We start from the raw sequence: 14,842 nt of genomic DNA on the forward strand, positions 1-14,842 counted from the left end.
AGCGAGGGCATTTTCACACTATTCCGCTTTTCTTGGATCAAAAACAAAGAGAAATGGGCATAAGGTGGAGAAGAAAAAAAACCCTGGCTTTCTAATGTTGAGAAAAGTTCAACTTTTTAGAGGGGTGTTTTTTGGTAGCTGACCAATCACAAGAAAGAAGAGGCTGGGTTTCATGCTATGTAGGCAGCTGACAGTTTACTACAATAACCAGAAAGACATTGGAGAGAGGACAGGTAGAAATGTTGGTAACAATACAGTCAGTATGGGAGCACATTGGCTGTGTTTCTGAGAACAGCGTGGTACCTGAGTACTGTTTGCTGATAGTGCCAGCCACTGCAGCTGGTTGTTATGGAAACAAAGTGCAAGTGCAAGATGTGTGACCCCCTTTTCATTATCAGCACAAAATGTGGTGGAGGCAGCACTTCTTCCTCAAAAAAAGCATACTAGTGTGATCAAGCCCTCAGAAAGCAATAGCATTTGCTTCAACAATATGCTGTTCTCAGCCTGTTTTTTCTGACAACTTCAAAAGAAGGAAGAATCCAAATTGGGTTAAAAAAAAAAAAAAAAAAGCAGTAACCTCTCTAAGAGCTATTTTAAGTTGACTTCCTTGTAAGATGAAGGCATGTGAGTGCTAAACGTTGTCCTCCCTGCTTCCTCTCCTGTAAGGTGTGTGCTTGGGAACACCACCATCCTGGCGGAGTTTGCTGGCGAGGAGGAGGTGAACCGCTTCTTTGCACAAGGCCAGTCGCTAGGGGCAACCACCACTAGCTGGCAGGCCAACCCGGGAACCAATCAAAACCGGATGGGCGGGGCGTCGCAGTCCCACCCGATCGGCCAGTGGAGCAGCGGCGGCGGGGGAGGATCCAAGGCCAGCGGAGGCGACCTGCTGTGGGGTGGCGTGCCCCAGTACTCCAGTCTTTGGGGACCCCCGAGCGATGACTCCCGCGTGATCGGGAGCCCCACCCCCATCAACACCCTGCTGCCTGGAGATCTGCTGAGTGGGGAGTCCATGTAGGACGATGCCACGATACACTAACCAACCAATCACCCACCACCATGTCTCCTGAGCCATTGGTGACAGGGGGAGAAAAAAAAATCAATATGAACAGGAGCAAAACCCAAGCAAATCATGTGGCGATAATCAGTATCAATTTGAACTGTTTTGAACTGTGAATTGTGAATCAGAAGGCTGGGGTCCCCAACACACAAGACTGCAGACTCCAGTCCTTCTGTTTTACCTTGTCCTTTTTTGTTCGGTTTACCTTTTGTGGAAAGAAGACAAAACAGGATTTTCTTTTGATATTCTTGAAATGCATCATATGAAAAAAAACAACAAATGAAACTGAAACGAGACACAACACAAAGAAACCTTTTTAGTGTTTTTAGTTTTTCCATAACTATACATGACATTCTGTGTGAAGTGTTTTTAGGAGAAGCAATCAAAGCTGCCATCTGAAACTTTCCTTTACCCTCCAAAAAAAAAAAGACAACCCCTCCCAAAATAAGACTTAAAAACGACCATTCCCAGCATGTCCATGGCCAATGATGTGGTTCAAAGACCTTTACTAGTTATGTTCACGTTTGTTTCTCAGCACTAATATTAGCCTTAAGTGCTCTCTGGCCCAGGTCCTTCCCAAGCCGCCTTTTTTAGTTTGTTTTGTAACTGAAGAAATAGCTGAATACTTGCACAGTTCCACCTCTGAGCCAGCAAGTGGTACAGGACACGATTGGTGACCGACCTTGTCACTGGGCAGTAAGAAGGCCTGGCCACGTCGGCTGGCCCTACCAATCATCAGCTTAACTCTTTTGCGTTCTCAAAGGGATCGACACAGCTGTTTTTTGCGTGTTATCTTTTCGTTCGTAGGCCTAGATCCAAGCGCATTTTTGATATCTATCGCAACATGAGCTGAGAGAAGATTATTTGTCGACCGCGTGTCTTCATTTGTGTGCGTCAGTATATCTGGTATGTCTGGTGGCACCTAATCATCGACGTCCAGCGAGCCCGGATCCTCCCGCTCGGAAGAACGTCTTCAACTTGGAAACCAGTCGCCTGCAGGTGCTTTGTCGACTCGTCTATCGTCCGTTCCGTTAATGAAGCCCAGCAGTCTGTATGGTCAACCAGTTTCTGGAGTAAACAAGAACACAATTTCACCGTGATGTGACAGTTACATTGTGCAATATACACCACAGACTCCGCTTCCGTCCATACTCAAAGTCCACCGGAGCTGGTTTCATGTTATTGTTTTTTTTTTTCTCAAATTTTTTTTTTTTTTTTTTTTGTCGTTGTTGCTGTTGTTGATTGCAGCAAAGGACTTTGGAACTACAAAAACCTTACCCCCTTTTCAAAACTTGGATTACCACCAGGCCCCCCAATCCCCTGAAACTGTTGGGCAAACTCTGCAAAGAGGAAGAAGCAGCTGTTGAGCTGTGCATTTAGAAACTGTGCTAAAGACTGAAACTGCTGGTACACAACAATGCACACTTCCTCTCTGCGTGCCACAGCCACACCCAACAGAGACTGAATCCACAGTGGGATTGGATGGTCCTGGGTATCTGGCACAATACCAAATAAGAGGGGTTTCTCCTAATGCAGTAGATCTACGAGTGTTCCTTGCATTTGGTACTGTACAAACAGAAGAGACTAAGACTTTTATAAATTCAAAGGGTTTTATCATAGCACTTATGAAGAGCAAATCGCTTCAACTGCAATCCAATAAATCAAAAAAAAGGAGCAGCAAAAACATTGAAAACAAAAAAATACAAAAAAACTCCTGCTCTTTTATGTACTGTATCTATTCCTTGGAAATGTGTCTGGCGTCGTTCCTCTGGTAGCAGGATGAAGGGAAACGAAACTGAAATGTACTATTGGACTTAGGGGAAAAAACTGCAGTCTATGATTTTTTTTTTTTTTTTTGGTTTTCTTTGAACAATATCAAAGTGAATATCACTGTTACTCCAAATGTTTAGCCTTGTTCCGTTTGGAGGCGCTAGACTTGCAATGTTACCTGTCCCCGACGCCCGCCGGCCCCCCGTCAGTCAGCCGGCGGGTCGGTCGGGGCGGGGTGGGGAGGGGGAGGGTCCACTGAGTGCCTCTCTGCTGTGGTCCCCTGGGTGTCAAGACGGCGGCCCCCACAACGCAGCACTTCCTCCTGGGCTGGCACCAAGCCCCCGCTGGACCCTCCCTCAAGTCTGGCGAGAAGCGGCTCCTCCGAGACTGGCCAATCACGGCACTCGGCCACACGTGGGTTCCTCCGACCGAGCCTGCCAGCACTCGACCCTCGTCGTCTTGCCCGCTCTCCCATCTCTCAGTTCTTTGACACAAAGATCACTTTAGCTGGAAGATGAAACAGTCATATTTCTGGAAAATTTGCCAGTGTTCTTTTTAGTTTTAATCTTCTTTGAAGTTATCGTTTTACTTTCTCTTTTACGATGTATTATTTTTGTTATTTGTGTCTACATGCAGTGGTCTACAAAATACTGGCTGCTGAACTAGCCCTTCACTGTTCATATGCAGAAACACTTTGGTCAGAGGTGCCTCTGTATGTTCATCCTGTGTATTGAATGCAAAACGAGGATCAATACTACAGACCGTTGTTGATTGTCTATTCGTTTTTAACTGATCATGCTTTGTGTTGGACAGTATTCTGTAGTACTTCCAGGTAGTATCTTGAGACGTGTAAAAATAGGGTGTCTCAGACAGGGGTGTGGGCGTCTGTCGCTCCCAAGCTGCTCCGCCTGCCCGCAGGCTGTCCCCCCCTGCCCTTCGCCTAGCTGCTACGCTACAACCTCCTCCTCCTCACCCAGACCCAGTAGCCCTCCCCCGACCAGTCACCAACAGGCCCTCGGCTCTGTTTCTATGCAAAAGACTAGAGGCTGGGGCCCTTTACAGCATGCCAATCCTGACGCGGGAATGAGCACTCCTCCCAGAGCTAGACAAACCCCCCCCCCCCACCTTACACTCGCCCCCCGTGCGCTCCAGTCAGCACTTCAAAACGGCCACCGTTTGTGTAAAGTCAGGCGAAACCACCACAACACTGTCGTATATATTCCAAACACTCCGCTGGAGGTAGGCCTTTCTCTCTGCGCTGACGACACTTCTGTCCAGCTTGATCTCAGGGTAGGGGAGTTGATGATACAAAGTACTAGATGCAGCTCTCCATTTCTGTCCTTTCTACTGTGAGAGCGAAGTCTTAAATTAAAAGGCCATCTGTGCGACAACACGCACAGACCTCATGCCTCGAAATCCTAATTAGCAGGGAAAGGGTCGGTAATTAATCCCTTTCTCCAACGGTGGCCTCTTTGTAATGTTACTGTTTAGGGGCCCGTTTCCGCACGTACAAGATGCCAACTTCATGTGCCAATATAAATTTGCTGTGTCATACTATATCTTCATAGAGAGCACTTCTCTTCCCTGTCTGGAGGATCTTTGATAACCTTTGCAGAGGACACAGTGGGGGGACAGGAGGGATCAAACAAATGGGCGGCAGCACCACACCCTAAAGGACTGAGATGGGTTTTTTTTTGCTTTTGTGGGGAATGCCCCATGTTAAGGAGAAAATCTTTACTCAATTGGGGGTTCCAGTATGCTACGGTGCACAGTTGATGGGTAATCCCGGGTACATATTTTTTTAAAACCAAAAATGAAATCGCATTTTAACGTCATTTTTATGAAGTTTGACATAAAAATCTTAAAAATGATAAAAAACCTAAATGAAAAAAAAAAAGATCTATAATATGTTAAAAGCTCTGCACTTCTAGCTGAAACGTCTCCGGTCATCTGCCTCTACTTCCACCATCTAAGGGAGTGGACTGGTGGCCGGGGTGCCTTTTTGTGGATGCTGTATTTATCTTTTTTTTTAATGTTTGTGTCCTGCTCAAAGCGGGCCCACTGAACTGTACATTTCCACAGACCCAGATGGCTTGGGCCCACTGTATCAGCCCCCGCTCTCCTCAAACTGCATCAGCAGGACCAAGGGGAGGGGGGCGCATTTCAAAAAGGTACAACGTCTTAAAAAAAAAAAAAACACAAAACAAAAAAAAAAAACTACAAAAACAAGAAAACGGGAAAAGGCTACCTTTCAGGACTTGCAGTCCTGCAGCACACAAGCAAAAATCACTATTGCCTGTTTCTGTAACTGCCTTGATCCGAGCTCAGACAGACCCAATAGCCGAGGACCTCCCAGCGTCCTGTACTAACTGGAGAACCCTGACAGTGAAGGGGGTTTCCCATGCTGCACCAGCATCGAGAGGCTCTCCTCTCTACAGCTCTGTTCTACATAACAGTATATATGTATACACTACATATAAATATATATATATACTGCAAGTACGATGTGTGGTAGCACATCTTCAGACTTCTTGGATCTTAACCTCTGAAACCTTTCATTTTCCTTTAAAAGGTCTTGGTTTAACACAACTGAAAATGAGCAATATGTATTTCCCCCGCAAATAAGTGATACGAAGGAAAGAATTCGGGTAGGGTTTAAACTGATACTTGATCGACTGAAAGCTACGTCTTTCTCATGTGGAGTTGGATATGCACGTTCTGGTTTTGATGACATATTACAGTACCTTGAAGTGCTTGTACTGTATGTGTATTTGTTTGTTAATTAGCCTGTTTAAAAGCCCAACCTGAAATCACCTGGTTTTAATGCATACTTTACCCAGTAGAGAAAATCACAAACATATCAAAAACAAAACAAAATATTGAACTCAAATACTTGAATCAAGGAGCGCCAATAACGTAATGTGAAGTCTTTAGTAATCTCTCTCTTTTTTTTTTTTTTCCTCCATCTGACAAGTACACTTCCGGGCTTTTAGAGAACATCAGTTCAAAATATATTGCATTAAGTAACAAATACAAAAATCCTAGAAAAAAAAATGCAAAATCATCTTAGTTGTGTGCTTGAAAGTCAGATGTATGTATGAATGTGTGCGCAAGCAACTGTGTGTGTACAGGGCACATGGCCTGCTGTTATGTTCCACTCAGTATGTTGTATTTTTTGTCTGTTTTTTTTTTTTCTTGTCAAAAACTATATTCTGATAGACATTGTTATTATCATCTAACGTTGCACTGAGTGTCTTCTACCCCTCACTCAGCTAATCGTAGATAAACGAGACTAAGTACCGAGGGGAGATGGTGACAATTCATGTGTAAATGTTTACTCAAGGACTTAATGGATTTTTTTTGTTTTTCATTCTATCTGTAAAAAGTTTATCTACCTTATAGTGGCTTTTATTGTGGAATAATCCAGTACAAGGATTATCATTGAGTATTGCACCATTTTGTTCCGATTATTCAAAAAAAACTAAAAAAAAAACTCAAAAAAGAAAAATGTACAAAAAAAACAAAAAAACAAAGAACTGTGGCCATAGATAGCTGTAGAAGGACTAGTAATCCCTATGTTAACTTCATGGAGAAATGGAAAGGGATCAAGTGGGGAGGTGAGTTTGTTACAAGACTCATTTCAGAGGTGCCTATCTTTTCTGTTCTTATTTTGCAAAAGCCACCTGTCGTTTACAAGCATTTCATTTGTCTGAAGTTCAAGGAAATATGAATTTATAAACAGGAATGTTGAAAAAAAAAAAAAAAAAGGACAAATTCCATCTTCCATCAAATGAATATGGACATGAAAATCTTGCAAAATGAAGATTTATGCTACTTTCAGAACTCTGGGATTGATCAGTGTTGTGTCGTATTTCAAGTTTAATTTCTCTTTTAATGTCGACAGACTATCTCTGTATGTATTGATTTGTGATTTTGTTTTCTTTAAGCGACGCAATTTGCTCACTATCTTGCACACTCATAAAAGACATGGATCTTGTCTCAGGAAGGCCAGGGTTCCAGAATACCAACTCCGTCATTTCTAAGTTTAATGTTTGTGTGAAAAAAAAAAAAAAGGAACAGAGAAAATAAAACTCCAAGCAAGCACTGAAGGTTATGAATTTAACAGAATATAAAGTACCATTGTTTCTTTAAAACTACAAAAAAAAGAAGTTCGTAGCAAGTTACATATTTACCAAATAAAGGACTGAGAATCGACTTTTAAAAAAAGTGGAGTGCTTTACACGTGAAATCTAAGTAGAAATTGCTTTACATTTAAACAAAACGATCAATGGTTTGATTGTCAACAAGGCAGTTGACAGGACATGCATCTGAATTGTATGTTTGACTTGTTCTTTAAAGTTTCCATCCTGTAGTCCAGGAGCATCGTGCATTACTCGTTTGTTTTTTTTGTAATCATCTCTCCTGTCTGTTAACACGTCTGTTCCTTTGACAGGTATTCAGTGAATTGAGAGATTCCTTATGTAACAGATGGTTTTCAAAGACAGGTTGAAGTGGAGGAATAAAGCTGGTTTTTAAAGGATCATGATCTATGCACAAGTGGGAGGGAGAGAGAGTCCGAACCCCGCTGTTGTACTGTGGGTGTTTGTTGACTCAGACTCTGGGGTTCAGGGTTTGATGTAGGGTTGTTGTTGTTTTGTTTTTTTTCCTCGCTCAAATTTCCTACGCTCTTTCTTCCCCCTCACCCTCCTCATTACTATCATTGTCATCTAATGTTTTTGGCAAACTTTACATTGCGTCGCCATGCTGTGTAATCCTTAACCAATGAGCGCTTATCCTTCTGCTAAAGCACTGTGGGTTGTACTGAGAAAAAAAGCCCATGACTTTCAAGGCTGTCTGTTTTCTAAGGGGAGGAGGGTGGGTGGGGGAATGGGGGTACTTTGCCTTTGCCTTTCTCTTTACTTTGGAAAAAAAAAAAAAAAAAAAAACCTTAAGGAAAAATGTCTGTAACTGAGATACAAAGTTGTGGCTTTTAATGTTGTTCTTTTTTCTCCTCATAGAATGTGATTGTTAAGGACATGCACCGGAAAAAAATTGTTTCCATGGATTATGGAGTTTCTTTCGGACTATATTAATAAATTACAATTTTTCTTGGCTGTTACTGAGTGCCTCTTCTGTTTTTGTGCTCGTAAATTTGCTTCACCTTTGAGCCGGAGTGATTTTTATAGCAGTTCATTTTAATGAATGCTGAACATAAGTGCAGTAGAAAAGCAAAGCTGAATATTTTAACACAAGTCAATTTATAAAACATCACAAATGCCAGAAAAAAATACAAAACATCCGTACAAACTAATTACATCCCAATAAATGTAAAAAAAAAAACTAAAAAAAATCTGGGAGTAGAGAGTATAATTGGTGCTTTGAGTGGTGTGAATTTGGTTATAACTTTCTACTATTACCGCTGTGCATTTCACCAAGAGGTGTTGGTCTAAGTCCCATGTGTGGTAGAAACTTCACATAGCACTGACAGTAGTTTGAGTCCAGTGAGTTCTAGGCAAGTTGGGGCGAGCTGGTCTAGCTCATAACCTGACTGGGACGACGGCGTGACGTCTTCCTCTCATTTCTGATCCTCCTCGGTGGCGCTGAAGCCCCCGTTGGAGCTGTCGTAGAGGTTCTCCGGCCGGGACTTCACGAGGCAGTTGCTGTATGCGGAGGCGTCCGTTTCCTCCAGATGGCGGGGGGCCAGTTTTCGACTGAGAGGCTGCACCCCGACCATCTCCTCGTAGATGGGCGCCTGGGGCTGCGGTTTTACGCTGCGGTGCCCTTTACCCTGACAGCCAGCCGAGACGGGGAGAGGAAAACAAATCAGTGAAGGCAACGACACGTCAAACAGCGAACAGACAAACTCTCGATTTCCTGTGTAAAGCTTGACTTCATTTTCTCTCTCGCGCATGGTGGAGTCCCTAAAAAGGACTGGATCTACACAAGCATCACTTCCTCTTTCAAATCAGTTTTGTTATTGCTACCTGGAAGCATGTTACAGAGGTGGAGGAGTAGTCAACTACATACCCTCGCACAGTGTCAACTAAAAAGTGGAATTTCACTACCGTACTGAGTGAATTCGAAGAACAAAAAAAAGAAAAGAAATTAGGCTACGTGTTGACAGCCGGCACCAACAAATTATGAAACCGATGTGGTTTTGTGGTTAGCTGCAGTCAAACAGACGAACGCTCCGGCACGAACTCCAAAAAAGCAGATGTGTTGTCCCTGACAGCTGGTTACACCTCAGTTTATATACTCCACCTTTAAGAGAGTAATTTTCCATATTCATTAAAGGTATGACAGACATATTCTTCTCGCCGTGTGGAACCGGCACATCTATAAAAAAAAAAAGGAACCGTTCCACTCACTCGATAAATCACCACAACTCCAACCAGGAGGATGAGCAGCACCGCCACAGCTGAAGACAAGGCGTACAGCAGGGTGGTGTAGCTGGAGCAGCCGCACTGACCGCCTGTGGGGAGGCAAGGGGGGGGGGAAAGGTTTGGAACATAAGCGGGTCGACGAGGCAAACACACACACAAGAGCCACAGCATCGGACTGCATTGGAATCCGCTCTTTAAATTGTCCCGTTCAAATGTCAATATGCTTGAGCAATCGATAGGACGACATTACTTAAAACACAAGAAGCACTTGCGACACTTGAAAATAAAAGCAATTCTGATATTCTGTGGAAACATGAAGTGGTTAAAAGATGGCTCAAGGTGGGACGAGTTCAGTGGAAGTTGCACAAACCACTGAGCCCAACTTCCTTCCTAGTTCTAGACTGAGTTTGACTACATTATGCCATTATACTCAAGACAAATCATCATTTGGAAAATATAACCGAATATACAGCAGCAGTATAGTGAGAGAGTTTCATTGATAAAGATCACATCAGTGGTGGGTAGGTGTCATTTTTTTCTATTTGCTTTGACTGGTGTGAAGTCCAACATCTCAGTTTAGCACTTCAGACAGTTGCGGCTGAAGTGCTAAAACTGTTCGTTAGATGCTTTTCCTTTTTTTGAATTGTCTGTTCTAAAAATATGTAGCTGCAGCGCGTAGCTATTTAATGTTTTAGTTAATACATTTTTTTTTATGACCAAATCTACTTGAGTACATCCTTTTTCTCAAAGAAGACTGATTCCTTTCACCAAAGCGCACCAGTCAAAGGTACCAGAGACACCCAAGCAGCGCTATTTTTTTCTTCTTTTGTTCATTTTACCCCAATCCCCTTTTGTGTTGTGGGGGAAAATTTGGGCTAAATCTGTTTTTCATTTTTAGCAGTGGTGTCAGTGCTTTAGCTGATGTTGCCCACCATTAATAAAAGAATACTGTACTGTATTTTTTGTTGCCATCACAGAGATATTTGCCTGTTAAAATAATCTGGCAACTGACCAGGAGAAGCAAGTAACCAAAAACAAGTCAGTGTGTTGTCACAGATGGACACAAACAGGCGCGTGATGAGGAGGCGACAGAAAAGCAGGAAACAGTGGGTGCAACAGCAGAAGAAAAACAGCCACATGAGAAAGAAATGGTAGCTGCATCTCCAAAAGCCCTGGGGGGGGAAAAAAAAGCAAATTAGCAGAGTCCCACCGCGCCGTGACCCACCTTGCACCGACACAAAGAACACTCGCCTCCCTAGACCGGTGCCGCTGTCGGGCCTGGCGGGCACGAGCAGCTGGCAGCTGTAGAAGGCGCTGTCCTCCGGCCGCAGCTGCAGCAGGGTGAGGTTGTAGGCCATGCCGAGGGGGCCGGGCGCCGTGGACAGCAGGACCCTCTCGGGGGGCAGCAGGTGGGGGGAGGCGTCGCGGTGCCGCTTGGAGTGGTACAGCACCTCCACGGGCGCGCCGCCCTTCTGCCGCTTCAGGCTCACGCCCTCCACGGCCCAGCCCTCGCCGCGCGGGGGCAGGCAGGGCAGCACCGCCGAGCCCCCGGCGCACGCCTCCACCCGCTCTACGTCCGCCGAGCCGGGACCGTCTCCAGACGGGAGGGGAAGGGGGACAACACAAAACAAAACAAAAAAAAAAAAAAAGGATGCTTACAATATGGCCTACAACTAGGAGGTGTTGAAGCTGCTGTAAGGCGGCAGGAGAGGGGGAGTGTGCAAGGAAGCAGAGAGGAATATCAGAAAGCAGAGGGGGGATGAGTGATTAGATGAGGAAACATGTGGCCGGGCTAAATCTGACAACTCGGTTAAGAGGACATAAACATAAGCAAAGCAACTGTCCCAAGTGAGTCATGGGAAAAATAGACAGTGAGTGAGTGGGTGTGGAAAGATGACCTTTCAAGATCAGCTGATGAGCTTTGTTTTCAAGTTATGACTTGAGGATGTGTGAGGATCAGGTGAGAGCAAATACTGCAAATATTTACATCCTTTTTGAAGAATAGTTTTACCCCAAGTAAAAGAAGTTAGCAGACGTATTAGTGCTGAGGAGACACTGCAGTTTCTCTCCCACAAACTCACCAGCAGCGACGTGGAGGAAGAACTCTGTCTTGCCAGGTATTCTCCTGTCCTCGGGAGAGCCTTCCACCACGAACTCACAGTAGTAGCGGTCTGTGTCGGTGACCCTCAGCTGGGAGATGGTCACGTTCAGCCAGCGGCTGCTGGGGTCTCCCTCGACAGCGACGCGCTTGTCGTCGTCACTGTTGTGCGCGGAGAACTTGGTGTTGGCGAGCATGAACAGCACATCGCCGGGACGCAGCCAAGAGCGCTTCAGGTAGACGCCCAAGGGTGCGGGGCCGGTCTCCTCGGACGCACAGGGAAGGACCACGGACTCCCCCGCGTGCCTGTCCAGGAACCGAATGTCACCGCATACTAGGCAGAAGAACAACAAAAGGGAAATGTCACACAAGCAGGGCTGGGGAATACCGATTATGTGTAATGGTATTACAGATTTGGCTACAAAAAATTAACAATCTATTCATGTGTATAAAAAGAAAAGGGGCTTTTTTGTTGTGATTTCATAAGTATTTTGCACAAGTTGAAATAACAGTTAGTCATGGTGGTCAATGGTGATGAAACCATTCAAATTCCAGTATGAATATTATAATACTCCATTTAAATAATGCAAAAGTAAACAAATTACTGGCTAGTGGATTAACATTACATTTTCAATGAGTAATGAGGCCTTCTATAGAAATGGTTGAAACTGCAATCCCCCTCCAAGAAAAGTACTAAATTAAATAATAAAAGCTTTCAATCATATATTATTATACATTATTATATAATTTTGTGATGTAATATAATCCAAGACAAAAATAGTGACAAAAATAAGGCCAATTGGTTCAAAATCAACACTTATACCCTGCTCTCTATTGGGAGGCAACTGTCCCCATTATAAAAAAAATAATAATTTAGGTATTATTTAGGTATTACTCAAGTATTACACCCCCAAACATTATACATATTTGGGGGTGTAATACTTGAGTAATACCTAAATTATTTTTTACAATACTGACATATCTCATTCACTCATTTTAAAAAGCATAAGCTGGAAAAATTAAATCTATTTTGTAATATGTTCTAAAATTTGAAAACTTCATCTAAAAAAAAAAAACCACGGTCCCCAATTTTCATCTCACACCCAAAACACGCACTTTGTTCCAGTCTGTCATGTGAAACCACTGTTAGCCACATGCCCATGTTATTGACAAGGAAGTTGAACTGTATTCATGTACATTCAGGCCACATGGCGAGGAGTTATGTTTTAGCATTTTCATATAACTGTCCACCAAATTATGAAAATTGGTCTGTGGTTTCAAGAGTCAAGTTTTCATATTAATTAAGATCGAATTATCAATTGGATTTCATTGCAATAGATTTGACTGAATGGAAGGCGCGTCTGTTGAAAGCAGTGGTTTCTAGACGTGCTTGCTAATTCTTTTGTGACCACAATTAGCCAAGATGGTGTTAACAGAAACAAATGGTGATGTTTCGGTTGTGACGGGACTGGTTCATCTGGGGACACTTCTATCACTTCTAAATGTGCACTTTGGTCTAATGAGCCTGATGAGGTCCATGCCATTTCTTTTGAGAGGGACCTCCACAACAAACAAGTAGCCTAGGCCTAAACAGCAAACATGTCATCCCATCATTCAGACTACAATTACAGCTCAGAACAAGGTGGCGTATACTGATTTACCCAGACAGGGACTTAATCATTCATGGGGGATGACATGCTTACTGTTGTTATTCCTTGTTCCATATTTTATTGTCCAAATAAAATGGATTAAGGATATGCACGCACTTTTTATGTCATTTACCGGTTGTTATGTGTCTCAGCCGCAATGATGCATTTACAACCGAAACACCTCATGTTTGGTAAAATTTGGAATAATATCAAGGACATAGATCATAGATGCTTAACAGCCCACACAGTTCAGAGCCTGTTCAGTGTGCGTCACCTGTAGACATTGCCATGCCTCCTAATGGCCACTAGGGGGGCAGATGGGCGAACCGTGAGTTAAGTGAGAGAGTGACTGAGTTAGTTTACAGATCTGAGTTGTTTCACAGTTAAAAATCTACCACAAATCTAAGCTGAGGTGTTGATGAGGATTTATATCAAGTCAATCACAAACTATCAAATTCATATGATCTGATTTGTCACTTTTACAGGGAATTTTTGTACTTTGACTTTTCTATGAGTTTCATTAATCAGATTAATTCAAGAGGAATTCAAGATAGTTGAAAAAATTCAAGAGAAGCCAAGAAAATTTTCAGAAAATTTTCTTTTCTAATGCAGTAAATTGACATTATTAATTGGGTTTCTAATTTTATTTTATAGCAGTTTTTACATTTGGTTTCGGTTAGGACAAAATATGGTGGAGTTAGTAAATAAAATGCAGATTATGAAAATACGAGGAGATTGCACTGTACATCTAGAAGATTTGTGTCTGTCTTAAATACTGTAACACGTTATGACAGATTTTTGGAAAAACAATACAAATTTTCATTTTTTACCCTAACCCTCAATTTGAACCACTTCTGCAGAATGAGCCATATAAGAACTAAACTAACAATTAACAATTAATTGTCTCTCTCAAATCATCAGAAATGAAATGTTAGAAAGTGAAACAATTACAATAATTCAAAGGAAGGTCTGATGACGCATTTGTACTTCACTGGTGGTTTGTTCAGCACAAAGGCAACACCACAAACTAGAACAAGCACACAAATAATGAGACCACCAGCCCTGAACACCTGCAGACACGCAACAAAACTCACCCGGCCTGGTCTGTGTGATGAGCAGTATCCAAACACAAGCCGCATACTGGATCCTCGCCATCTTCAGTAACACCGTCTGCAAACACTAATTAAGAGTCTCATCAGTGATGCAAACCATGACAGCACTATTACCGTCACCCACAAGTGCATGAGATTATGAGAAGGGTATTAAGTGAAGAGAGGAAGACCAAGAGGAACTCCATGTAGCTCCACCCTCAAACCTCAAGGCTCAAGGAAGAGGAAGCACACACAGAAATGCACACAGTTTAGGTGGATGGATCAGATCTCAGTTCCCATTAATGCAATATGTTTACTACTCAAATGGCTTGAAATCCTTTGGCAGAGCTAATGAAACTGTAGCCCTGCAACACCGCTGAGAGAGAAAGTCTTGGATTAGATTAGTAAAAACTAATGTCCTGTGGGAGGTCATTCCTTTCTGATCTAAAGAGCAGCGCAGTAATGATTAAGTAATTAAGTAATGAGCCATTTGTGGGCAGCAGGGTGACTTGGTCAGTTCCTTCAACTGGAAGATCCAAGTTCAATCCCCGTGGCAGCAAGCATCTGCCCTGCTGAAGAGTCCTTGAGCAAGGATGCATAAAGATCAATTTCTCCTTCAGGGATCAATTGTAAACTTTCTATAGCCTAGACCAGGACAGGGCAATCATGTGCCATGGAGGCCCAAGAGTATGCAGGTGTTGGGTTGGAGTGAAAACAGACATGACCCTCCACGGAACATGGTTGCCCATCTCTGGCCTTGACTGACCTCTCTTTAAAGTCATACTGAAATGAAA

The 14,842-nt window shown here is 43.1% G+C and overlaps 2 protein-coding genes across 2 annotated transcripts in view; one reads left to right on the forward strand and one right to left on the reverse strand.

Annotated features, from left to right (window-relative positions):
* Positions 1-6,601, forward strand: part of LOC139667848 (trinucleotide repeat-containing gene 6C protein-like) — a 57,801-nt gene extending 51,200 nt beyond the window's left edge. Inside the window, exon 24 of the mRNA XM_071547321.1 lies at positions 667-6,601. Coding sequence (XP_071403422.1) covers positions 667-1,015 — 349 coding nt within the window. The 3' untranslated portion in view covers positions 1,016-6,601. The remainder of the gene's footprint in view (positions 1-666) is intronic.
* LOC139667849 (uncharacterized) lies at positions 2,059-14,184 on the reverse strand. Its single transcript, XM_071547322.1, has 6 exons — positions 14,052-14,184; positions 11,292-11,642; positions 10,436-10,804; positions 9,196-9,299; positions 3,006-8,615; positions 2,059-2,125 (listed from the first exon to the last, which is right to left on the reverse strand). Exons 1-5 carry the CDS (start codon positions 14,110-14,112, stop codon positions 8,403-8,405), a joined length of 1,098 nt encoding a protein of 365 aa, XP_071403423.1. The 5' UTR covers positions 14,113-14,184; the 3' UTR covers positions 2,059-2,125; positions 3,006-8,402.
* Between the last annotated feature and the right edge of the window lie 658 nt (positions 14,185-14,842).

The sequence above is a fragment of the Centroberyx affinis genome, unplaced genomic scaffold (genome assembly GCF_046629955.1).
Source record: "Centroberyx affinis isolate AG114_WGS23_722 - 3 ecotype Tasmania unplaced genomic scaffold, CSIRO-AGI_Caff_v1 ptg005815l_1, whole genome shotgun sequence".
Classification (NCBI taxonomy): Eukaryota; Metazoa; Chordata; class Actinopteri; order Beryciformes; family Berycidae; genus Centroberyx; species Centroberyx affinis.